The sequence below is a fragment of the Parasteatoda tepidariorum genome, chromosome 8 (genome assembly GCF_043381705.1).
Source record: "Parasteatoda tepidariorum isolate YZ-2023 chromosome 8, CAS_Ptep_4.0, whole genome shotgun sequence".
NCBI classification, from domain to species: domain Eukaryota; kingdom Metazoa; phylum Arthropoda; class Arachnida; order Araneae; family Theridiidae; genus Parasteatoda; species Parasteatoda tepidariorum.
The window spans coordinates 58,824,184-58,849,777 of NC_092211.1; the positions used below are offsets into that span (position 1 = coordinate 58,824,184).

The 25,594-nt window shown below is 30.8% G+C and overlaps 1 protein-coding gene across 1 annotated transcript in view; it reads left to right on the forward strand.

Moving 5' to 3' along the window:
* Positions 1 to 3,113: 3,113 nt before the first annotated feature.
* Positions 3,114 to 25,594, forward strand: part of LOC107443482 (sodium-independent sulfate anion transporter) — a 54,438-nt gene continuing 31,957 nt past the window's right edge. Inside the window, exon 1 of the mRNA XM_043042981.2 lies at positions 3,114 to 3,287. Coding sequence (XP_042898915.1) covers positions 3,209 to 3,287 — 79 coding nt within the window. The 5' untranslated portion in view covers positions 3,114 to 3,208. The remainder of the gene's footprint in view (positions 3,288 to 25,594) is intronic.

The window sequence follows — 25,594 nt, forward strand, 5'->3', positions numbered from 1 at the left end:
CAAACGTAACTAAAATTATTATTGTTTTGATACTTATACCTGCATGACATAGCAAACACTGTAAAAATTGTGGTGCTCCGAATTCAGCGTTGAAAAACTCCAACAATTGTGTGTTGTCTCAAATTAATAGTGAATCAAGCGTTGGCACTTCAAAGACAGCATTCACATTTTAACTCCAATCAATGATAAAGCTTGCATCAAGCTCACTCCATTCATAAATCATTTTCGACGATCTGGCGAAAGTTTTTCAATTGGGTATACTATAGCCTACGTCACAGGTTGTGTTATTCCTACTAAATTTAACCCATGAACGGCATTTTCTGCGAGCCTAACTTCAAGCCACAAATAAACAAACGAAGTGTTTGATCGTTTAAATAGCTGCTCGCCAGATTTTATTGCATTATAAAGAAAATATAAAGAAAAGTAATTGATATTCGATTTTTGATTAATAATTGATTTATGTGGATAGTGGCATTTATGTGGATAGTGGCATAGAATTTAGCATTGCGTCATGGTAAATGTTATTCCTACTAAGTGGAAGTAGTTGTGTTTTTTTTTATATTATACCCAATTATCAGACCATAAATATTTTTTTGTTAAAAAACAAGAAGGTAAGAGTTTGATTTCACCATGGCGATATTCCACTGAAGCAGACTTCTTATTTAAAAAAAGGGTACTTGTGTTTTTATTTGTACATATAATAAAGATAATTATATGCTCTCATTAAAGGTGTACACTGTACATAAATCTGACAATTGTATTAAATAATTTTATAATATTTTAAAGCCAGTGGCGTATGCAGAATTTTTTCAAGGGGGGTATTCATGATTTTCTGAAACTACTAAAAAAAATTCGAGTATGTAATAAAGTACTATTATTTCCCTAATTTAGACAGCTAGATAATTTGACTTTTTATTTCGACAACATTTAGTTAAATTTTGATTTGATTTTTTAAGTTTAAGAACATAATGTAATATCTTCTCGCATGTAATATCTTCTGAAAAAGGTCCAATGTCATATGGGTGGAAAGTAACACTTTGAGGGCCAGATTTTCACATTCATCAGATTTTCATGCGCTAGAAACGTTTTCTTCAACGGAAGTGTCACATTTCTGTTCAACAGAAAAACTTACATTGGTACTAGATGCTCTCACCTCACTAATTTCAGGTCGCGATTTTTTCTCAAAATAATTAAAAATTGTTAAATTTTTGCGTTTTGACATCCTGAAGATCCAAGAACAGCAAATGTATATATTGGCACAGAAATATCCGCTATGCTACGATCTTAAAGCTTCGAGCTGGAATGAATAACTTCAACGAGCTCAGTATCTCCAATAGTATTGTTACTGATTTCTTCACTACTCGAAATAACGACGACGACGGGTTCGGCGATTGAATGAACTTTTTGTTAAGACAAAACAAATCAGATTTAGCAACGAGCTCCGAAAGACAAACGGCAGAGATAACTCTTAGTCTGACTAACTCCACTGTTCTCCGTTCCCTCTTTTATATAAATTTTCACAGCAACTCCAAAATTCTCGAATTGTCTCAAACACGACAGAGCGTGTAGGATTCCAGAATCATCGCGTTAAGACCTCGCGAATGAAAGCCAGTCTCGAAAACTATCGCGACTGACAGGACAGAAAGAAACCAGTCCGGAACAGTATCACGTGAATTTGGTTTCAAAAGTACAATCCTATTATAGTAAATGTTTTTTCAGTATTCTGAGAAATACCGTGAGAAAAAAAAAGTAGGCATAAGGCAAATAAAAATATATAGTCTTAAAAAATAATAGGCCGCATAATTTCTACTAGAATTTTCATTTTTACCATTTTACCAGCTCAAGGGGGGAGTTTAAACTCCTAAACCCCTCCCTTGCGTACGCCACTTTTTATAGCTATCCGCTTTGATTTCGTTAAGCCTAATTCGAATTCATATTCTCTTTGTGCTGTTCTATATGTTTTATTAACAAACTAATTTCATTTTTTAGAAATATTGTATACATGCATCCTAAATTAATTATTCTGCTTTATATTGTATAGCAAAAAATCATATCTGACAGTAATAATAAGTTTTACTATAGCTGAATAATAAAAATGGGGGAGGTTACTTTACATGAAGTCGAGTAAATTTTTCGTTTAGTTAAACACGTATCCTTAAGAGTTATGTACAGCGTTTCATTACGCTACTTCGGATGCTACCATTCTTAGTGTTAAGATTCGCTCAAACATTTTACAGTAAATTAAATATATTTCTTTTCTAATACTATAAATACCGAATTTTCCAAATAATTTTATCACAAAATGGGGATTACATAGCAGTTTTTATACAGTTTCTCAAAATTCTATTCTTCACCCAAATATAAAGTACATATAGGCAGTATCAAGTACCACCTTTTTTCTTTTTTGAAAACAATGAAATGACGCTTGGCACAAATGGGTTAAACTTGGCGTTGAATAAAAAGCTACTTAAATTTGGGATAAAATATCGAATTATACAAGAAAGAACTATTAAGCAATTGTCTTACGAAATTAAAGAAAATCATTATAGATGAAATTTACAAGACCACTTCGAATAACAATGATGACATAAATTTAGCAATTAAGTATAGACATTTGTTTTTACGCAACAATATGAAATAATTTTAAAAAAATAAATAAATTAGAAAAAAATACCCGTTTTAAATGACCATGATGATATAAATGTGAATAAATTTAGTTTTTCGAGAAAATTTTGTAAATAAATCGCCATAAACTGTTCATTTTATAAGCAATGAAATAAATTTTCGCAAAGAGTAAAGTAATTTCTTCTTAAATTCATTTTGCCGGTGCGAAAGAACCGCAATTCTTAACCTTCGTTCTCAAAGTGTTATGCATCACGAAGCATAAAGAAAATCGTGGAAACGTTGTATGCAAAACACCATAAAATAATAATATGAATATAAATTTAAAATTTCAGTCAAACGGTTCTCATAACTGCAAGCACATTCCTCCTATTTTTTTCACTTATCTACTTTTTCTTTTTGTATTAAGTGAAAGACAACTAAAAGCATAATAACCTGGGAAAATACTTTCAAGGTTTTGATAAACCACCGGTAGATGGCACTGTTTAATTATTGTCCATTCATTCAACAGCTGGTGTTGGAAAGTTGTAGTATTTAGTAATGAATTATTCTAAGATTTTGATTCTTTCCAACTTCCTCGAAGAAAATGAGCTCGCATGTGGGGAAAAAAAAGTTGGAGGCAAACGATATAATGCTTCAACAATTAGAAAACGGTTCCAATAAAGGTAAATTTTATGCACCTGTTATTTAATTGAGAAATTTTTATTAATATTTATTATTTTCATCGTCGGAAAACTTTAAAAAGAAATTATAGATTCATATCAAATAATTCTCTTTTTATGAATGAAATTTACAAAAAAAAAATTAAAGGAAACTGCCTTACTTATTGTTTAGTAATGAAGATTCTAAAATTAGTTAATTAAATTTTAAAATTTGCTTTCGAATTTTTTTTTTCTGCAATTTTAACACACAATAATGCTTTGAAGAACATTTCAACGATCGCAAATTCTAAATTAGAAAAAAAATAAGCAGATTTTTTAAGAAGAAATTATTAATTTAAAAAGAAGTTCTAAAATTGCTTTGAAATTTTTTTATTTCTTTAATAATGTTTTGGAGATTATTTTAACATTAGGAGAATATTTAAGTAGATTTCTAAGGAGAAATTTTAGAGGAGGTCATTAATTTAAAGAAACACTTTAAAATAGGCATTCGAATATTTTTCTTCTGAAATTTATTACTCAATAATGTTATTAAGAATATTTTAACAAATACGTGTTTTAAAGTAGTAAAGAAACTGTCGGAGATTTTTTTGGAAAAAGAAAAAATTATTAATTTGCAGATTAATATGAAGAGAAATTGTTAATTTAGGAAGTAATTTCTGAATAATTCAAAGATGATTTATTTTTATTACGTGTGTGGAAATGTATGGGGAATTCTAAATTCACAACAAAAACCTATTGTTTTAGAAATCTCTTTTAACAGACTTTCAGGTCAAATTCGTATCTCAATTCCTAAATTTCGGTTACTTTCCCGCTCCTAGAAGCAATTACAGTAATACTTTTTTTTGCGTATAAAAAATTTAGAATTCGTTAAAATCAGATTGCCATAAAGCTAACCAAAAGAGACTTGCACCTTTACTTCTCCGGTGAAGAAATTACGGTTACCCCTACTGTGAGAGGTACGTTATCATCGATGGTAGACTCATTAGTTCCCTCGTCTTTTGAGTTCTGCCTATAACAGCTGGGAAAAGTAAACACTTAAATATAGAAATCCCATTACATAAAGCCCAAAATGACCAAAAAGTTAGTCTGAAACATCATGCACGTCTTAACGGGATATTATTACATTTGTATTAAAAATAACTTTTATTACAAGCAAGTAAACGTATTGAAAACATTCCTTTCACCTACTACCAAAAACAGTTGTTAACTAATTACACATAAAATAAAAGTACGCTATATAATTCAAAATATTGCCAGTGCTGCTCACTTTATCTTAATCTCAGATTCTTCTTGATAAAGTAGATATTCTTTACTGAAAGAATCATGCAATTATTAAAAACACAACAAAAAACGATAAATGTATTTTTCATGGGACATAGACAAAATTGCCATTCTCTCAAAAGTAAAGTTTAGTAAGAATATTACAACCACTTCAGATCACTTCAATTAATAAATTAAAAATGTAACAATTCCGTCAGGGGGTCATGGCTCACATTGGCCTCCTGGTCCGAAATGTGGCTCCACAATTTCGGGACCAAAGACATGATAGTGGCAAACAGGTCAACTTCGCGCACCAACTGCCTTTGCTTTCCTGACAAGCTGGAATCCATCTATGTGAAGCTGAGTGGGTTCAAGCTGCTGCTGGGAATCGAATCCCAGTTCTTCATAATAATAGCTCAGTGCCGTTAAGATGTAATGTCCGAAAATGGGAAATATCTTATTAAACTTCATTTAAAAAACTTTCGTTACTCATACATCTATAAATCATATGTGTTTGTTAAGTACATTTTATAACATGCTTACAACGACACCTTCCGCAACTTGAAAAACACTTTTCTTAAAGCTACTAGACCGATTTTAATTTATGTTGATGAGCAAAAAACTTAATGATGATCTTTATCTGAAAAGAAAGGCACACCTGTCTATGTATATTGTATACACCTATAGACACTATTTTTATGTTAATTAATATGTTTTATCATCAAACAAATGTGATTAGATTTAAAAAAATACGATTATTAAAGAAAACCCAATTGATGTCTTTATCTTAAGTTTGTTTAAGAAAAAATTCTAAAAAATAATGTTCTTTTAAACAAAATGTTGCCTTAATAGAGAAATTTGCATAGAGTTTATCTTACGTTGAACGCTAAACCTATTTTCTACCTTTTAGCGAGACTGGATACTTGCAAGTGACATCATCGTTGGGAAACCATGGCAATCTCAATTCAAAAACCAATCAGGTTTGACCCACATGCATGATATTGCTTACATGTATCCAATCAAAACTGATTTAAATCACGTGGTTAGGCGTAATCACTTTACTTCATCTCGACTTGCAAGTACCCGATTGCCATTTGTCCGAAAGATTTCGCGCTATGAAGTTCAAATAGCGTTAACGTTAGTTTTACGGATAACCGTAACGTTTTGCAAACTCTCTTTAATATAATAAAATTAATTAGAAGACCTTATGAAAAACGTGTAAATAAAATTTTGACAATGCGTTATTATATTTTAAAATTTCATACATAATAGATTTCTTCAAAAAATATTTTTCTTAATCGACGATCAGGCTCAACTGCACTACGCATTAATACAATGTAGTGAGGCAAAGTTAAGCAACTAAACTAGAGTGAATAATATAAAATACATGTGACAGAAAAAATAATCGTAGACCCATAAACATAAACGTGAGTAAGCCTTAACTATATTAGCTATATTTAAAGCTTACCTACGATCATAAATGAAAAGCTTATGGAGCGAAGGTACCACGAGACATTCTAAAAAAAGCGCCAAAGTTGGGATTTAAAAACACATCATGTTCAGCTGTGTTTCTAGAAGGTCTTTCAGGTCATAAAGTAAGACTGTTTTTAGTGGGAAAATGTGTTTTGTAAACAAACTCTTGCTGTTGTTACATTTTATTAAGATGTTTCTGAATTTCATAATATGTCATCGAGTACTTTCGTTCACTAAACTTAGCCCTGACTAAGGCCGGATTTACGTATAAGCTAAATAAGCTGTAGCTTGGGGCCTCGAGAAGCCGAGGGCCCCCAGATCCTACCTTTTTTCCTCTCTTTTTTTAAAGTTTTATTCTTAGCTGGGGCTCTCAGAAGCCAAAAATGCATTTTTTTCCCTTTTTTACATTGTCGGTCATAATAAATATAAATAAATGACTGAATAAAACTAGGAACTTTGTTGGGAACATGTGATCTTTCAAGCAATTTGAGTATTAATGAATTATTTATGAATAAACAATTTTTTAGTGTAAAAGGTAAAAAAAGTTTGTTTTTTTTGCTCTTTCATTCAAACATCAGACTATTTAATATCTGTTCCTTAGGATCAGAATTCCCTTTTATTTTTCTTTAAAATTGTACAAATGAAATATTTAATGATTTCATGCGATATGCAGCAGTTTTAAATAGCAGTTTAAAATATCTTAATAATGACTGAAACAGTCAATTCAAAAAACAATTAACTAATACTTTTGAATATGAATTTAAATAACTACACACGTCTGTTTTGCTGTCTCATTTTATATAGCGTTATTTGGAGCAGACAGTTGCGTGTGGGTGTGATGATGGCGTAATAAAAGAGGTATAGAAAAAAAGCAAATTTCATTTCAGTTAAAATCATCAATATTATATTTTTGTACTCCTCGAAAAATGTAGTAAAAGAGGTTCACAAATTAACTGTCGCAAACAAGTTAATATTAAGTAAGAACGAAACAAAAATGATATTGAAATATGTTGAATCACTAATGAGACAGGCGGGATGAAAGACATCGAAACCTATTTGATTGAATAGTAAAACTAGAAGGTGTTTCTAAAATTCTGTTATCTATCAGGCTTTAATTTTGTTTTCTGTCATAAAATTTATCAGTAATTAAAAATAATAAAATCGTTAGATTTCAATATTGGTTCTGTTTTTTCGTTGATTAAATGTTAAACATTAACAGATATTCGTCTTTTAAAACATTTCGTTCTATAATAAAATAATTATTCCACAATTGTAATAATCTAAAACTAATTGCTAATTGATATAAAGCTTTAGTATGTTCCATTAATATGTTGAATGCTCATTTTGGCTGGATGCCCGGGACTGTTGCTCCTTCACATCTTAGCCACTGTACACCATCAAGAGCAGAGTTGATACTTCAAACCCGTATCACATTTATTCTCTCTGATATTTAATAGACCCTTTAATAAATCCTTAAAAATATAAGTCGAAAATTTACATAAATAATGACAATTTTTATTCTTTCACTAAAATTTAACAAATGTACTTAAATCAATTGAAAAGAAAGCAAGAATAATGAAGACATCAATTAAATAATATCAGCTTACGAAAAGTTCTTTCTATTTTCACTAACAGTATTAATATAACGGCCCTCAACTACTCCAGGGGGTACTAACAAGTAGGGACTGCTGAATTGGGTTCAAAATGACAAGGCTATTGAATATTAGTAGTCGTAAACTCGGAATTGGGTCGGCTGTGCAATGACTGTTATAAAATAAACTAATAAATTTGATCGGGATAACCTCGTTGGTAGGGCGTTGGACTCGTGTTCGTGAGAATGGGAGTTTGAATACAGTTGGCAGTAGAATACCCATGTATAAAATGGTGAGTGGTGCATGTTAAATCTGTCGGGATCACAAAGTCCACCAAGCCTTCATAACAAATAAATACCTCTAGGTACTGATCCAGCAGTTACCTTGTCTTCTGGATTGGGTTTAAAATTACAAGGTTACGAAGTGAAACATTGTTAGCCGTGAACTCAAAATTGAGTAGGTTGTTCAACGGCGGTTGTAAAAAAATAAAACTAACAATCAAATTGTATTTTCTTTTATTCTTCCTAACTCTTTGCATATTTTCTACACACATTCAAAATTTCATGTTTCTAAGTCTTATAGATTTTGAGCAGCAAAGCAAAATGTGACGTAAAGAAAAAACAATTGAGAAAAATATTCGCAAAAAATCATTAAAAATTGCAATTAAAAAATATTTAAAATGAATTTAGAAAAAAAAAAAACTTTAAAATGTACAGTGGCCCTTCCAGCACGTCAAATTTTTACTCTGTGCTTAAAATGTGTTTCTTTTGTAACTTTTTTTCCCTCGTTAAAAAAATATGTTCCATAAAAGAAAGGTTCTACATAACATAATAGTCTCATCACAATTAATATATTTAACAATAAAGTAATATTATCAAATTTTTTAATAATATAATGTTAATACTCAACAATAAAAAATAATGACAGTTTACTTTAGGTGTATAGAAATGAAATTGAACTTATAAGGGCCCCATTATTCTCAGTAGCTTTGGGCCCCATCAAGCTTAAATCCGGCCCTGGTCCTGACGCAGAATTTTTACTAAATGTATTTTTCATACTTTTTTCATTATAGGTTAAACTAAGTGAAAAGTATTAAAATTTTAATAGTTTATCGTTTTGAAATACATGAAACACCGGCGTCTCTTTTTGATTTGAAAGTAAAATATTCCAAACACGGCTCACTTCCAAACAATAATTTTTCAAGTTTGCAGTTATTTGAATCTAAGAGACACAATTATTCATCACTGAAATTTGCTTAATTTTCAAAATCAATAATTCATAAATTTTTGATTATGAATGGAAAAAAAATTATTCAAACTACTTTGTTTGGATTTTATATTTTAGTACAAATAATATAACAGTATTTTAAGTAACTATTAGACTGTTTTCTATAATTTAAGAAAAACAAATTGTATTTTTGCTTGCATCAGAAAAAAAATATATACCTATATAAAAGTCGTTGCACCATCTGCGTCAAAAAGAACTCAATGTCTTTTAAATTCTTTAATTGCTTCTAAGAATTAGCTTGACATCTTTTTTTATAATAATTATTGAATTAGCTTTTTTTTTAAAATTTAAACATATTCAATGTTTTTGGCATAATATTTTAGATCATCCGAAAGAGCGTGTTTCGTACTACCAATTTTTTTCTCCGAGTAAATTTAAGCTAATTTTCAGATCATTAAAAATGGAGTGTAAATTTCAGAAAAATGAGCGTTCTTATTCTCTTCTTCTTGCTTTTAATCAGGGTTCTGATGCCGCTACATTTGTGCTTGTGTATGGAAAAAGTTCGGTGCTTCAACATTCATTGGGAATTGTATTTCGAACAAAACATTCATAGAAATTACTTATATAACAAGAATTTCAATATATGGAAACACATCTGTTGTATATATACAATATATGGAAACACACCAAAAGAATCGTTTAGTTGTACTAAACATGTTGAAAAAGAGTCCTGTCGCGGACGCCAGAAAATGTTGTAGTTACCAAAAGAACCTTTTATTCTTAACTACTAAATTAATAACATAAATGTAGCACAGAAAAAGTATTGTGAAACAAAAAACAAATAAAATTTTAATGTTTAAAAAGTCTCACCTTGTGGGAAAAAACACAAGAAAGTTCAACTAAAAACAAGAAAAAGAATGTTCTACTAATCCTTTGAAAAAACAAAGAGAAAACGTGAACCACCAATACAATATGTCCTTTTTCAATTTCATGTTTTTTGCCAACCTGGTTAAATATGACTCGTCAATCTTCAACAGCAATTTAAATTCTATTTATTCTATTAATTCTAATTCTATTTATTCTATTAATTCTAATTCTATTAATTCTATTTATTCTATTTATTCTATTAATTCTATTTATTCTATTAATTCTAATTCTATTAATTCTATTTATTCTATTTATTCTATTAATTCTATTTATTCTATTAATTCTATTTATTCTATAAATTCTATTTATTTAATTAATTCTATTAATTAAATTCTCTTATTCTAATTATTCTAATGATTTGAAAATAATCGTCTGCTACTATGTCAATCTTCAACAACATCAGTCCCTTATTTTTAACATAAACACGTAAAATGTATATAAAACAAAGAAAAAAGTAAGAAAATGACAGAAAAAAGCATAACGACAAAGCAGATAGAGATGACAGTATACCAGGATCGACACAAAATCTTAGGCTGAATCAGTGATCAATGTATTTATGGCCGATCTCGATCTCCATTGACAAAACGCATCTCTCCCCTGTGTTAATTATGAAAAATCATTGATACTAAAATATAGGTCTGGATTATTATGTCAACTGAATAAATTAATAAGCATAATTGGGTATAATATGAAAAAAACACAACTACTTCGATTTAGTAGGAACAACATATGACGCAATGCTAAACGAATGGAATTTAGTTGTTGTTTATTTAGTTATTGTTATTAGTAGTTGTTGTTATTTGTTTTAGTTGTTGTTGTTTATTTAGTTGTATTTAGTTTCAATAATTTTTCTTTATAATGCAATAAAATCTGGCGAGCAGCTATTTACACGATTGAGCACTTCGTTTGTTTATTTGTGGCTTGAAGTTAAGCTCGCAGAAAATGCCGTTCATGGGTTAAATTTAGTAGGAACAACACAACCTGTGACGTAGGCTATATTATACCCAATTAAAACAAAAATATTATGCATTTTGTTTAGACAAACTGTACGCTTTTAACCTTTCATTTCTGCCCAACTTGCAGTCCACTTTGTTTCAGCTTTTCGATAATTAACGATTTCAATTTCATTATACTATAGAAAGTACTCGTTTCAATTTTATATTAAACAAGTAAGCAGTACACTATCACAGTTGCATCAGTAAATTTACTTGTTTCTAATATAAATAGAGCATTTGTTTTTCTTGTTGAATATGTTCGAAAATGTTTATGCTTTAAAACCATAAATCTGATATGGGACAACAAATAACTGCTTTTTTCCAGTTTTTATCGCTTAATAAATAAAACCTTTCGAACTTTTCTTTAAGTACATAGCACGTGGTATTTCTAAACACCTCCATTAATAGTTGATAGAGTAATGTAATAGTAAAAGATCCCGACAAGCTATTCAGTAGAATATTTCAATAGAAATTGGATTTATACTTTCAACATTTATTCTGCAGTGCAATATTTCCAGAATGCAATTCTTGGTGGCAATTGAAATGTTTAATTTTATTTTATTGCATAACCGTCTCTGAACAGCCGATTCAATTTTTGGGTTTACGACTACTAATGTTCAACTACGTAGCCTCGTAATTTTAAACCAAATTCAGAAGACGAGGGAACTCCTGGATCAGGAATTAGGAGAAATTTACCTTCGTAGAGGACTTTTTGATGGAACTAACCTGCATTTGCGTTACATGAAGAGAAAGACCATGAGAACCTCTCACGGTTAGCCTGACAGCAAGGGGACTCTAACCTATGATCCGTCTACCACTGAGGGTATTTCACGTCAGCACTGTGGTCGGTGCAAGCCGGATGTAGAATTTGTATCAACCAGTCATCGTTGAGATTCAAACCCGGTTGACCTCATTGGAAGGCGAATGCTCTATTGCCAGACATCGCGGCTCAACCTAATTTCGCTTTTTGGTCGCATAATAATTTCCAAGGGCACCGGCAGCGGGGTGCAAGAGGGTGCACTTGCACCCCCTGACTTTTTTTTTAAAGCAATTAAAGAGATACAGAAAATCAATTTTGTTATAAAATTTTTTATTAAAAATAAGTTTATTCAAAAACAAATAATTAAGCAATTATTGATACATAACAATTAAAAAATTGCTTAATCAACGAAGAATTATAATCGTCTTGTTTGCTGTCCAAATCTGTTTATAACTTTTTCAATGAATTCTGAGTCATCTTTGATTATTTTCTTATGCACACTGAGCATGAGCAAACTTGGCAGATATCTAGCTATATTGTTAAATTTCATTTAATAAAATATAAATAATATCATATTTTTAATTAGTTATTTAGCTTAACAAAGGTGTATAACCCAAACTGACTTCTCCCAACGGTAAAACTTCATCAACACAATAAATACCAATGTTAAGCGTGCACAAACACGTTAGTATACGAAATTACTATTTGTAGTTATTTGTGTTTCAAAGTCAGTAGCTATGCCGGCGCCATCAGTACAGTTTCGCGTGGCAAAATTTGCAAGTACAAGAAATTTGTACTTTTTTTTTAAATATCTTGCTAACAATGAAGAAATGTATCTTGAAAAAAATTAACAGATGAAAGTATATGTAATAACAAAACAAAATGTAATAACAGAATATTCTAATTTTTTTTTGTTTGGGGGGGGTAGTTTGTTAGAGGGTTGCACCCCCTTTTATATTTTTCTGCCGGCGCCCTTGATAATTTCGCATTCAATTGTTCCTTTTAACTATACAGGTAAACTTTAAGTTTAAAACTGATTACAATAGAAAATATAATCAGTTCTAAACTTGAAGTCGTTTGCTGTTGTAAACGAAGATTGTCTGAGGGCTGTAACGGCCTTTGAGTGAAATAAAACATGTCATCTGCATTTTTTAATTTCTTGCTACGAAACACATTGAAAACACACGGACGAACACACTACGAAACACACGGTGTTCCCAAACATATTTTAACATATTCTGGCATTTTTCACCATGTTTTTTTTTCACAGTGCAGAAAATGCGCCTTTTCAATATCAAATCCAAATTTCAGCAACCAAGCAAGACATTTCGCAAGAATCTTCTTCTATTTTTAGAGCCATTAAAAACTCTTTCAGGATTTTTGATCAACCGATAATGCAAAAAAAATTTCCCCTAATACCCCTTCCCCTAAATTTCAACAATTACCAGCAACAACAAGCATTAATTTTACATCCTTCCTTAGCTGTTATCTCACGTAAATTTTTTTCGCTCCAGTTTTTCTCAAACATTAACGTTAATAATGTGTCTACTTATCCCAATGTCATGCTGACTAAGCTGTTTGTCATAACAATTGAAACAGATAACACTTATTTATGTTTTGTCTACTCATTAGTACACGGATCTTACTCTTCTAGAAACAATAAAATGTCATATGTTAAAATATTATGCATAAAGAAGTTTATTCGAATGATTAAAGAAGTAAATTTGCACCCTTTAAAATCAATTAATGAATTTTTCATTCTTATTTAGGACTTTTATGACGAAAAGACAACCTAAATTGGGTCTAAAAACTTTCAGCTGTTGATATATGTGGGACTGTGACTAATGATAAGATTTTTCTGGGTTTCATAATTATTGCGATCGTTCCTAAGGGTTACATATCATGTTTAGTATTGGTGCAGCTGCGATTAAGCAAAGTGGTAATGCATTTCACATGTCATGCGTAAAAGAATAAAATTATGAGTTTTTAAAGGTGTCGAAAGAACGTTCAAATTAATCATTTAAGGTCTTATTATGCTTATGTATAATTGTCATGCTGGTCGGAATAAATTTTTGTTAAACGAACTTAATATGCAAAAAAAATGATGGAAAAAATTATTTTTTAAAGAATCAAAAACACTACTGCACTTAAATATCTCTTATGTGGTTTATGGTTCTATAACTTGAGTTGAATTTCATGGTTTCCGTTTTCTGCAACAACAGTTTTGTGGCACTTCATTTTATAGGCGAACATTTTGTAAATGAAAGAACCTGATTGATTCAATAATAAGTTTGTGATGCTATCGTATTAGGGTAACCTACGACGCCTTTTTTTTAAATACATATATAACCGACGTTGAACAGACCCAATTTAGGGTTTATGGCTACTGATGTTCAACTCCGTAGCTTTGAAATTTTGAACCCAATCCCAAAGACANATGATTGTCATGCTGGTCGGAATAAATTTTTGTTAAACGAACTTAATATGCAAAAACAAATGATGGAAAAAAATATTTTTTAAAGAATCAAAAACTCTACTGCACTTAAATATCTCTTATGTGGTTTATGGTTCTATAACTTGAGTTGAATTTCATGGTTTCCGTTGGCTGCAACAACAGTTTTGTTGCACTTCATTTTATAGGCGAACATTTTGTAAATGAAAGAACCTGATTGATTCAATAATAAGTTTGCGATGCTATCGTATTAGGGTAACCTACGATGCATTTTTTTAAATACATATATAACCGACGTTGAACAGCCGACCCAATTTAGGGTTTACGATTACTGATGTTCAACTCTGTAGCTTTGTAATTTTGAACCCAATCCGAAAGATAACTGAACTCCTGGATCTAGTATTGGGGGAAATTTGCCTTTGTGGAGGATTTTTTGATGGAACTAATCCGCATTTGCGTTACATGAAGAGGTAGACCACGAATACCTCCCACGGTTAGCCTGACGACAAGGAGACTCTATCCCATGATCCGTCTACCACTGAGGATATTTCACGTCAGCACTGTGGTCGGTGCAAGCCGGATGTGGAATTCGTATCGACCAGGCAGCGCCAGTATTCGAACCTGGTTCACCTTATTGGAGAGCAAACGCTCTACCCCCTGAGCCATCGTGACTCTATGACATATTTTATGCAAATTATACGTAATTTATATCTATACGGATAAAAAGAACTGAGAATGATGGTTTTAAATTACTGTAACACTAAGTTAACAGCGCGTTAAGTAAACATTTGTTATTCGACTAATTTTAAATACAGCAAAGATAACGAAGACATAGCAACAAATTCTGTAAAAAAAGATAACAGTTTTTAGAAATATACATAAAATAACGGTTTGTGAGTCGTTCGCAGAAAACAGCATTTGTTATTCGCATATATAAACGGATCCCACCAACATCCAGCTTTCAACAAGGAAAGATCTTATTGGTCGAAGAGAATACGTCATCACATACAGAGACATATTGATTTTGGAATTGAAGTTACAGACGAGTTTTACAATTTTATGCCACCTCCCTACAAGAGTGGCTTTTTTTTTCAATCAGGGAAACATTTTATCCGAGATAGGTACAGTACAGAAGACAAAATTTATTTTTGTTTCCGGAAATTGGAAAGAGTGTTTTTTTAAACCTTTCATTTTTCTCCCAGAGAATTTCGCTCCTAGGATATGTTGTTGTTGTTGTTCCTAATGCTACTTGTCACACGGGCAAGCCTGGTTGGTGAAACCGAGCAAATTTAAGACAGAGTGTGCGTTTCTTGTTTTTTCAGTGGCGCATCAGTTGCCATTTACTACACGGGGAGTCTTCGGCCGGCCGGGTTCGAACCCACGAACTCTCGGACATGGGCTCAGCGCCCTACCGACCAGGCTAACTCGGCCCAGGATATGAAAAATGTAGGTCTACGGTATACTATGCAATAGCTCTTAACATTAAGAAAAACATTAGTACAAGGAACACCGGGCAAATATTAACGGGAAAAGAGAACTAATGTGCATTTGCTATCATATTTATCAAAAGACGTGGTTATTTTTAATATAAACTGGAATGGCTGTAATATACCTGTAAGAAATGCGTGCGCAGTTACTTACAGGTGACTTGCACCCGGTATGCCACTGATGCTTTTTCTCTGGTTAATGGCTACTGCCCAGTACCCACTGCACTGAAATTTTTTGCAATCTATCCTAGGAGAAAAATTCGTGACCCCCTCTTAACAGGAGGAAAAAATTTTAAACTTTAAATTCAAAAATAAATTTGGTCTACTTTACTGGATAAATGCAGATACGCATTTCCTACCTTTAGTTGTCTACGAGAAAGAAAAAAAAATCCAAATCATACGATTGGAACGTTAAAAAAAGCTTTGGTAGCTGAGAGTAGACATAGGACTGGTACAGTTAGAAAACTTTGACGGCGGAGGGAAGACATACGACGATTGGTACAGTAAAAAACTATGATGGCTAAGATTATACGATTATACTACTGGTACTGTAAATAAGGTTTGGTGGCTGGCTGGGGGAAGACATACGACGACTGGTACTGTAAAAAAGCTTTGGTGACTGAGAGTATACGACTGGTACTTTAAACAAGCTTTGGTGGCTGAGGGAAGACATACGACGACTGGTACGGTAAAAAACTATGATGGCTAAGAGCATACGACTATACTACTGGTACTGGAAACAAGCTTTGGTGACTGGCTGAGGGAAGACATACGACGGCTGGTACGGTAAAAAACTATGATGGTTAAGAGTATACGACTATACGACTGGTACTGTTAAAAAGCTTTGGTGGCTGAGGGAAGACATACGACGACTGGTACTGTAAAAAAGCTTTGGTGACTAAGAGTATACGACTGGTACTGTAAACAAGCTTTGGTGGCTGAGGGAAGACATACGACGACTAGTACGGTAAGAAACTGGGATGGCTAAGAGTATACGACTATACGACTGGTACTGTAAAAAAGCTTTAGTGGCTGAGAATGTGACAGCAAAAGGTTCATTCATCTTGAGCTTTTCAGTTTTTCACAGTCTTTCATGCGTCATTGCTCTTGCATGTGTTTAGTTTCATAGACATTCCCTAATAAGCTGTATTAAACATGGATCAAAAATGCATAATAATGCTAAAGCAGAATATCCGTACAAAATATGTGCATATTCATTTGGATTCTGAAATTATTGACAAGTTGTTCACTTATTAGAAAATGCGCCGCGTTGAAAAACTATTAAAAGCTCTTATCCTTGTTTAATTCAAGCATTTTATTATTTGTGAAGATAACTTATGATAAACTTAAAATATTTATAGAAATTGAAATTTATTTAGGATGCTTTTGCCTATCAATCTCCGTATAACACAAAACGTGATGCAAAAACAAGCTTTGAAACATAAACTAGAAAACATAAGCATATTTATTATTTACTGCGTTTTTATTAACCTATTTTCTTGTCTTAGAGGATGATATCTAGCAATTGAAATTCAGACCAGTTTCTGTCTAGCTAGAGTATCCTAATATCTGCTGGTGTTCCATATCAGATGACAAATCAAGTTCCAATAATTTCCTGACCTTAAGTAGAATTTATAGTCATTTTATCGCGAAAGAAAACTTTTCGACAATGAAAATCCTACCATTATCAGTCCAGCTAGAGTGCTTCAATTTTAATTAAAGTTTTGTGCTTTATGACTATGCTCAATCGTTTCAAATGGTGTAAGCAGCGCTTATAGCCATTTTAACACCAGTAGAAAATATGATAGTTTTCTGACTTAAACAAACTAACAGACACAAAGCTAAACGGAAGAAAAGTACAAAATTTAATAAAAATTATTAAATATTACGTTTTTTATGTTGAATGACAAGAAAGAAAATAAAACAGTCTATCATGCGGGTATTCCATGAGATCATGTATATAATTAGTGCTAAACAGTGCAAGTAAATTAATATTTATTTGGTCTACGAAAAAGGAACAAATTTAAAGTACTATCAGCTTTTGCCCCTGATTATTAGACGCAACGTATTATAGTCCTATAATCGGAGACAGATATTTTTTATATCTTTGTTTTTCTCTTCTTGAGAACAACACAATACAAAATTCAAACTGAAAAACAAATACGAAATTAGGAAAAAAATACATTTATATTTTGATTATCGTTATTTTGTTGTACTTTAATTAATTTACTAATTGAATAGACCGGGTTAACCTGGTTGGTAGGGCGTTGGATCCATGTTCAAGAGGTCATTAATTCGATTCCCGCCGGCAGAAGAATCCTCTTGTATTATATGGTGACTGGTGCACGTTATCTGTCGGGTCACGAGGTCCTCCAAGTACCTATTACAAACCAAGTACCTATTCAAAAATACGATCTGTGGATAGATGCATGAATGGATCGCCCTCTAATAAACGGACTGTGACGTGTGTATGTGGCTGAAGACGTATTCTTGCTCATAGACGGTGCCACTGAAAAGCGACAAACGCAACATCTGCCTCAAATTGGCTTGGTTTCACCAAGCTGGTTAACTGGCAAGTGGCATAAGAAACAACAATTCCCCTCCATTTGTAAAAAGAAAAAAAATCTTCTAATAAAAATATATATTACGAAAATTACAGAGAAAGATGTCTCAAAACAACTTCCCGCGATATGAGTGATTGTAATGATTACATTTTTCTCGATAAATCATAATTATCGTGATCTTCGCTTTCATCCATACATTTCCGACTTTGCTCAGCTGCAATAAAACAAGGTGATAATATCTTTCAACCCGTATCTTGCGCAAGAGAACATAAATATGAATTTGGAACTTGTTGAAGGAAAATTTGCATTTTTGTATAAGGCACAACGTTTTCCTCATTCTAATATTTGTTTTATATTTTGTATTCTCTGTAAATTAAGGCAATATGAGTTTTACAACTTTTAAAGTATCCAATAGAATAAATTCTATAAATTATATTATTACCTATATTATCTATTAATCCTTATTGTGTATTAACTCGTAACGGTCGTAAGGCATATTTAATTTCATACCTTTTTTTTCTCTAATATTTTGTAATGCTATAAGTAGTAACATTATATTAATATTGATCGCTCTTTATCATCTTATGACACTACGTGTTATAGCATTTAATTAATACGAGTTATAACATTTAATTAATACGAGTTATAACATTTAATTAATACGAGATATAACATTTAATTAATACGAGTTATAACATTTAATTAATACGTTACGAGTTGCGAAATTTCTTTAATTTTGTCCTTTCGCTACCATTTTGTGACCGCAAGATTAGTAAAATTTCATTAAATTCCTCCTCCTTCTCCATTTTATGATGCTGCGTTACAACTTTTAAATATACGACTATTTAAAATTCGATTTTTCGGGAAATATTCGAAATAAAGGTGTGTTAATTCAGAGAAAGTGCTTTAAATATCGCCTGCACATTAACTAATTAGTATATTTGAAGTTACCCCTCGAACGTTTAAGATTAATTCTTAGTACATGTTAATTCGACCATTAGATCAGAAGTTATCCAAAGTGTTTCGTTTATATGTTTGCGAACTGTATGCCTCTTGTTCAACGCTTGATTCTTGGCGAGAACAATAAAAAAAAGCAGCCAAAGCCTATTCCTTATAATGAATAAAAATGAGCCAATATTTATTTTAACAGTATAAATAATCGGAAATTTCATAAAAAGAATTTCCTACAAACCGGTTTTTTTTTAATTCAAATGATTCGGTAATCTCAAAACAATTATTTAAAAATAAAACTACGCCCATTTAACAACAATGTTAAACGTAAGAGCTAAGTATATCTTAGGGATGAGTTAAATTGCAATAAAATAGCAATGGACTAGCAATACACTATGGATTAAAAAAACTAACACTTATGGCAGTGTTTCACAAAGTGTGGTACACGTACCCCCAGGGGTACGGGAACAGTTTAGCAGGGGTACGCGTTCTTATGCGAAATATCTTGAAACATATTAAAATTTCAAACAAAAATTATTTAAAAACAAAGCTAGCCATGAAAATTTACTATTACGTATTTTTCTATTGCCTATTTTTTGCGGATTTAACAGTTGATAATTAGTGATGTCAACAGCCAGTTGTGATTTTTAACTTTTGTGCAATTTTTTTATAGTAGAAAATACATTCATTTTTTTATTAGTGGTACGCAGACTTACAAAAAATTTAGAAAGGGTACACTAAAGTCATAAGTTTGGGAAACACTGACTTATGGGATACGATAACAAGCACTGAGGTACAAAAAATTATCTACCTGGGAATAATCTGGAAATTTTATATGGAATCAGAATAAATTATCTTTGAATTTTGTATTTTTTTTAAGCTTAAAAAAAAATTTTTTTTTTTTTTGTATATCAAAAATTTTAATATATATATTTTTTTTAAATCAAAAAACATTTATTTATTTGTTTTATGAATACTGTTTCTAACCAAGTGTAAAAAAACTGATATTTTTATTATCATATATTTCGTAGCTTGAGAATAATCCTTTAGTTCTTAAATATCATATATTTTGTAGCTTGAAAATAATCCTTCAATTCTTAAATATCATATATTTTGTAGCTTGAGAATAATCCTTCAATTTTTAAATATCATATGTTTTGTAGCTTGAGAATAATCCTTCAATTCTTCAACAAGCATTGCTCTAAAATAAATTCCTTTGACTTTGATTTTATTCTTAAGTAATCGCAATAATCTGCCTTTTTTTTATACGTAACAGTAATAAGAAAAGAATTATTTCGTATTCTTTTTTGCATAAATCAGAAAATGTTGCTGTATCTAGATTATCCACCTGCTGTATATACATAAAGGAAATGAAACTGTATGGAATTGATGATATTTAAACATAAAATCACGAAAAAATCAGATTTCTTTTTCAATTAAATTATTGTATTAATTATATTATTCTAATAAATTATTGTATTCATTATATGTAATTCATTAAAAAAATTAAATATAACTATTTTTATTGTAATTTTCTCACATGAAATTGGTGATACATAAAATTTCTGCTAAGTCAGATCAGATTACTTAAGTGAAATGATATTGCTGCATATGAAATTAAATTGATGTAACATTAAGATTTCTAAAAGAGCAGAACATATTACTTAAAGGAAGTAAAATTAATACATACGAAAGGAAATTGATGAAACATAAAATTTCGAAAAGAGCAGATCAGATTACTTACATTGCATATAAAATTAAATTGATGAAACATGATATTTCAAAAATGCAGATTGCTTAAGTGAAAAGAGATTGTTACATATTAAATGATATTGATGAAACATTAGAATTTCTAGATCAGATTACTTTTTACATGAAATGAAATTATTGCATATGAAATAAAGTAATATTGATGAAACATATAATTTTTGAAAGAGCACATCTTAAACATGCATACAATTTTTCAAAGATATTATTACATATGAAAAGATATTGATGAAACATAAAATTTCTATGAGAGAAGAACAGATTGCTTAGGTTATACTACGTATAAAATGAAATTATCGAAACATGAAATTTTCTACATCATATTTTTTTCTTTTTTTACATTAAATGAAATTATTGCAACTAAAGCAAAATAAAATTGACAAAACATAAAATTTTTTAAAGAACACATCAAAAATGAAAAGCTTTTTCAATTAAATTGAAAATGGCATATTGCTTTTTTATATAAATAAAAAAAGCAGCTGCTACTTTTGAAAACAAATTGATAAAAGATCAAATTTCCGTAACAGTTGATAAATTTACATTATATAGAAAATAGAATTGTTTGGACCGGGATAACTTGGTTGGCAGGGCGCTGGACTCACGTTCGTAAGAAGTCGAATTCTTGTCAATAGATGGCGCCTCTGGAAAAACAAGAACAATCGCGCCCTTTACCTTAATGGCCTACGACAACAACAACATCAATAGAATTGTTACGTATGAAATAAAATTATTAGAGTATAATATTATTTCTAAAATAGCAAATAAGATTTCTTTTGCAAATAAATTGTTATTGATCTGAAAAAGCAGTTTGAAACTTATTTGTTGTATCGTAATGTTTTCACCCACTATTTTATGAAATTAATGTATCGTAAAACTTATTAAGCAGACCAAATTACTTTTACGAATAATTTGCTATTCACATGAAAAATTAGTTTAAATATTTTTTCTGTATTCTCATCTTTCCACCCACGTTTTTATGAAACTTATAAAATTAAATTAATATAACATTTACCTCCTGCCTACATTCAAATAACCAATTTTAAGGTCTTTTTTTTCGAGGTATTGTAGACAATTTCAAAAGAAAATTTTCGTCAAAAATTTTTTTTGTCTAGAATACTTCAATACGGCGGTAATTTTTTAATTTAAAAAATTTTAAGTTTAAGAAGCATTTTAATCAAGATGAATAAAAATTTAACTTTAAGTGTAAATAAAAAAATAAAGACTGAATAAAATAAAAAAATAATGTTTTTTTTTTAAATTTATAATTTGAAAGTATTATACAAATCAAAACATTGTATACATCAGAAACTGGCGAATATTTACTAAACTATGCACATTTTTATCTAAACAGTCCTTGCAATTACTCTAAATGCTGATTCCTTAAAATGCCACTCAATATATCAGTTTGAAGCTCTTGTTGAAACAGTCTCATAATTTTTAATTGTGACTGAGTCAAAACTTGAGTTTTGTGCAGTTTTGAATATCACTACATTAATAAAAAAACTTTTTTTTTTCTCTTTTTTTTTTTCATAGAGAGTTGATATTTTTTTATTCTCATTTGATTACTTTAGATATTCCTCAGTACTTTATACAAAACAACTCGCAAAACAGAGATTTGTAATAATTTGAAATTCTCGACTTCTATTTGTCTTTGTTCGACAGAAATTTTTTTCAAGTAATAAATATTAACTTATCTAAGAGAAAGAAGAAGAAAAAAAGCTACGATAGCAATAAATATGACGTTGTTTTTAAAGAAATAAATGCCATCATGACTATTAATCCATTTATTCCTTACCTATTTGCTTTCATTTTTGAGCAAACCTGAGACAAGTTTATTGTCTTGTTTGCTTTTATACGATCAATCGCTATCAGCAGTATTCCTATTAACACAACTTATTCTTTCTTTTATCATAATTTAATGGTTTTGAAAATTATTGAAAGGAAAATGAGTTTAGTTATTCAAGGTAAATTGTTTATACATTTACTTTCAAATATTTCCGAAACTTAAAACAACATTGATTTTTCTAGACTAAGTAGAACTTTATGCTTTTATTAGTTCTCAAAAAATTTATTACCCATTATTTTATGAGAACTGAAAATTTCCCTTATCTGCCCAAGTGGCTTATAACAAATGAACAACCCGGTTACATATATATAGAGATGTAACGGGCTCGGGTTCGTTCTCTGAAAAAAGATTTCGGGGTCGGACTCATAGTAAAATTATCGCAAACTTTTATATTAATTTTAAACAAACATTTGGTTCAGTTAATATGTTTAAAATATTTAAAAAATGTTTAGGTATAAAAATTTACCGCGATCTGCGACTTTGGTCCGGTGCTTTTGCTTTATGAGGCTAACACTAACTGTTACTTAACTTTCATTTAGCTTAAGATCTTATTATTCTTTTTAATTTGTGTTTTAGTTATCTTTGAGTTTCGTCGGTTCAGTTCTTTTCTTTGACAGTTTAATTATAAAAAAGGTGCAAATTAGTAATTTCCTTGTATACAAAAGCCGAGTAGCGAGACAGCCAAATCTAGCCTATATGCGACACATAACTCGGGCTCGAATGGACTTAAGCTCTAAATAATCCTATCTTTATAGGGCTCGGGCCTTAAATAATCCTATCTATATCGGGCTCGAGCCTTAAATAATACTATCTGTATCGGGCTTGCGTGTGCTCGGATTAAAATTTTTCGGGACCGAACCACCAAACATGAGCCAAAACTCATCTCTATACCAGAGAAACGCACATTTGCAGAGCTACCACGGATCAGGGAACAAGGAAAACGTGGAATTGTCAGGGATTTTTATTTTGATTCTAAAAAGATTTATTTTGATTTTTTTTTTTATTATTTTTTTTTTATTTTTTTTTTTTAACTAAAGCATGAAAATTCCTGCATCATACCTAGAAAATAGCCAATCCTAGAATTGTCAGAGAGTCGTAGAAATGGAGATTGGAGTTAAACAATACTAACATCCATTTAATTATTTTCCGTAAAAAATTTCCCAATTTAGTGAAACTTTTCCATTTTCTCATTTAATGATATTTTTTTTTGTTCGCATATTCTAATATTTGACACTAGAAATAAAAAAAATATGGTTTACCTATGAAAAATTGCATTGTATAGATAAAATAGGGTCTAAATTTATTTGAAATTAACATGTAAATACCTGAAAAAGTGAGAGATTTTTTTTGTCTGAAATTAAATGGAAGCCCTAATTTACTGCTTTCAATTTTTTTTTAAATATACATATATCATGGATATGTTTTCTAAAGTGACCAAGTCAATGATTGACAAATGTGCCCGAATCGTTTAAACTTTTTGGGGAAAAAAACCTATGCTAGTTAGTAAATAATACTGAAAAGAGGGAAAGTAGTAAAGTATAAATCTGTATATATAAAAGGCAAAGCTCTCACTTACTCATCGCTAATTTTCTCACTTCCCATTAACCCCAGAAAGCTATAGCTTAACCTCTAGGCTCCTCATAATATAAAAAGAAAAACTAAAAAAAAGTTTCAATTCGATGTTTTGTAATTATTGGGGTAATTAGCCTGATTGACAATAAGGTTCGATATTTTGTAATTATCCGGATATTTAGGGGCGTTCGCCTGAAATGGACAGCAATGCTAAATAACACGCTTTTACCAAAATAGACAGAATCAGATTTGGACCATGGAAAGAATTACAAAAGATTCATTTCAATATTTGTAACTATCGAAATAGATAAGGGGAAATTAGCAATTGACAACAATGCTAAAGAAGGCTTTTTAAAGATAGAAGTTCCCAATTTAGATGATGCTTTTATGGGACCAATAGCAAAACTAAAAATGCTTTATTTCAATGTTTTATAACTATCGTAGTAATTAGCCTAAATGACAGCCATGTTAAAATAACATCTCCCAATTAATTACTCTAATGTGCTTAGCACAACATAGCCAATTCCAAGTCTTATGCCATTAAACCGTTAAGAGGTGAATTCCTGTAGATGGACGTGAGGAACCTCAAAGCGATGAGTTTGTTTGGGAGCACGACCTGGCCACTGGAGGTGAATTCAAGACCCACCAATTTGCACATAAAATTTTAATGCCGATGATTCAGAACAAAGCTTCTGAAAACAAAGCGGAAAAGGCAAATGTGGCCCTGCGAAGCGGAGAGTGCGATTGGAGTTCCCTTGCCGTCAGGCTAACCGTGGGAGGTTTTCGATGCTTTCGTGTCCGTGTCACGCAAATGCGGTTTAGTTTCATCAAAAAGTCCTCAGCGAAAGCAAATTTCTTCCTCTATTTGATCTAGGAGTTCACTTGTCTTTTGGATTAGGTTCAAAATTGCAAGACTTCGCAGTTCTACAACGGTACTCGTAAACTCAAAACTGGATCAGCTGCTCAGCAACTGTAATGAAATAAACAATTTTAAAAAAATCTGGTCGCTTTAGTCGGCTAGTAAAAGTAATACAAATTTTACTCGTGAAATAATCTATCTAGTCATCTATCTATCTCTATCTATCTATCTCTATCTATCTTACAAATTGTTTTGAAAAATTTATTTTGTATTTTTCTAAACTACAACAATTTCATGAATATATTTTTAACGATTCAAGGAGAAATATTACTTTGGAACAATGGTTTAAACCATATAAGCAGATACCAATTAAAAATGGGATAATTTCATTTTAGAAAAATGTTTAGAAAAAAACATGAATAGATCGATATCTTTTCTCATTCATTTCTCATAAATTGAAACAAAATTCATTATTTTTTAATCAATCCGGTAAATTTAGAGAAAATCTATTGAAAATCTATCACGTGCATTTTTATGTACCATTCACTTTAAATACGTTTACTGTATGTACTTCCAAA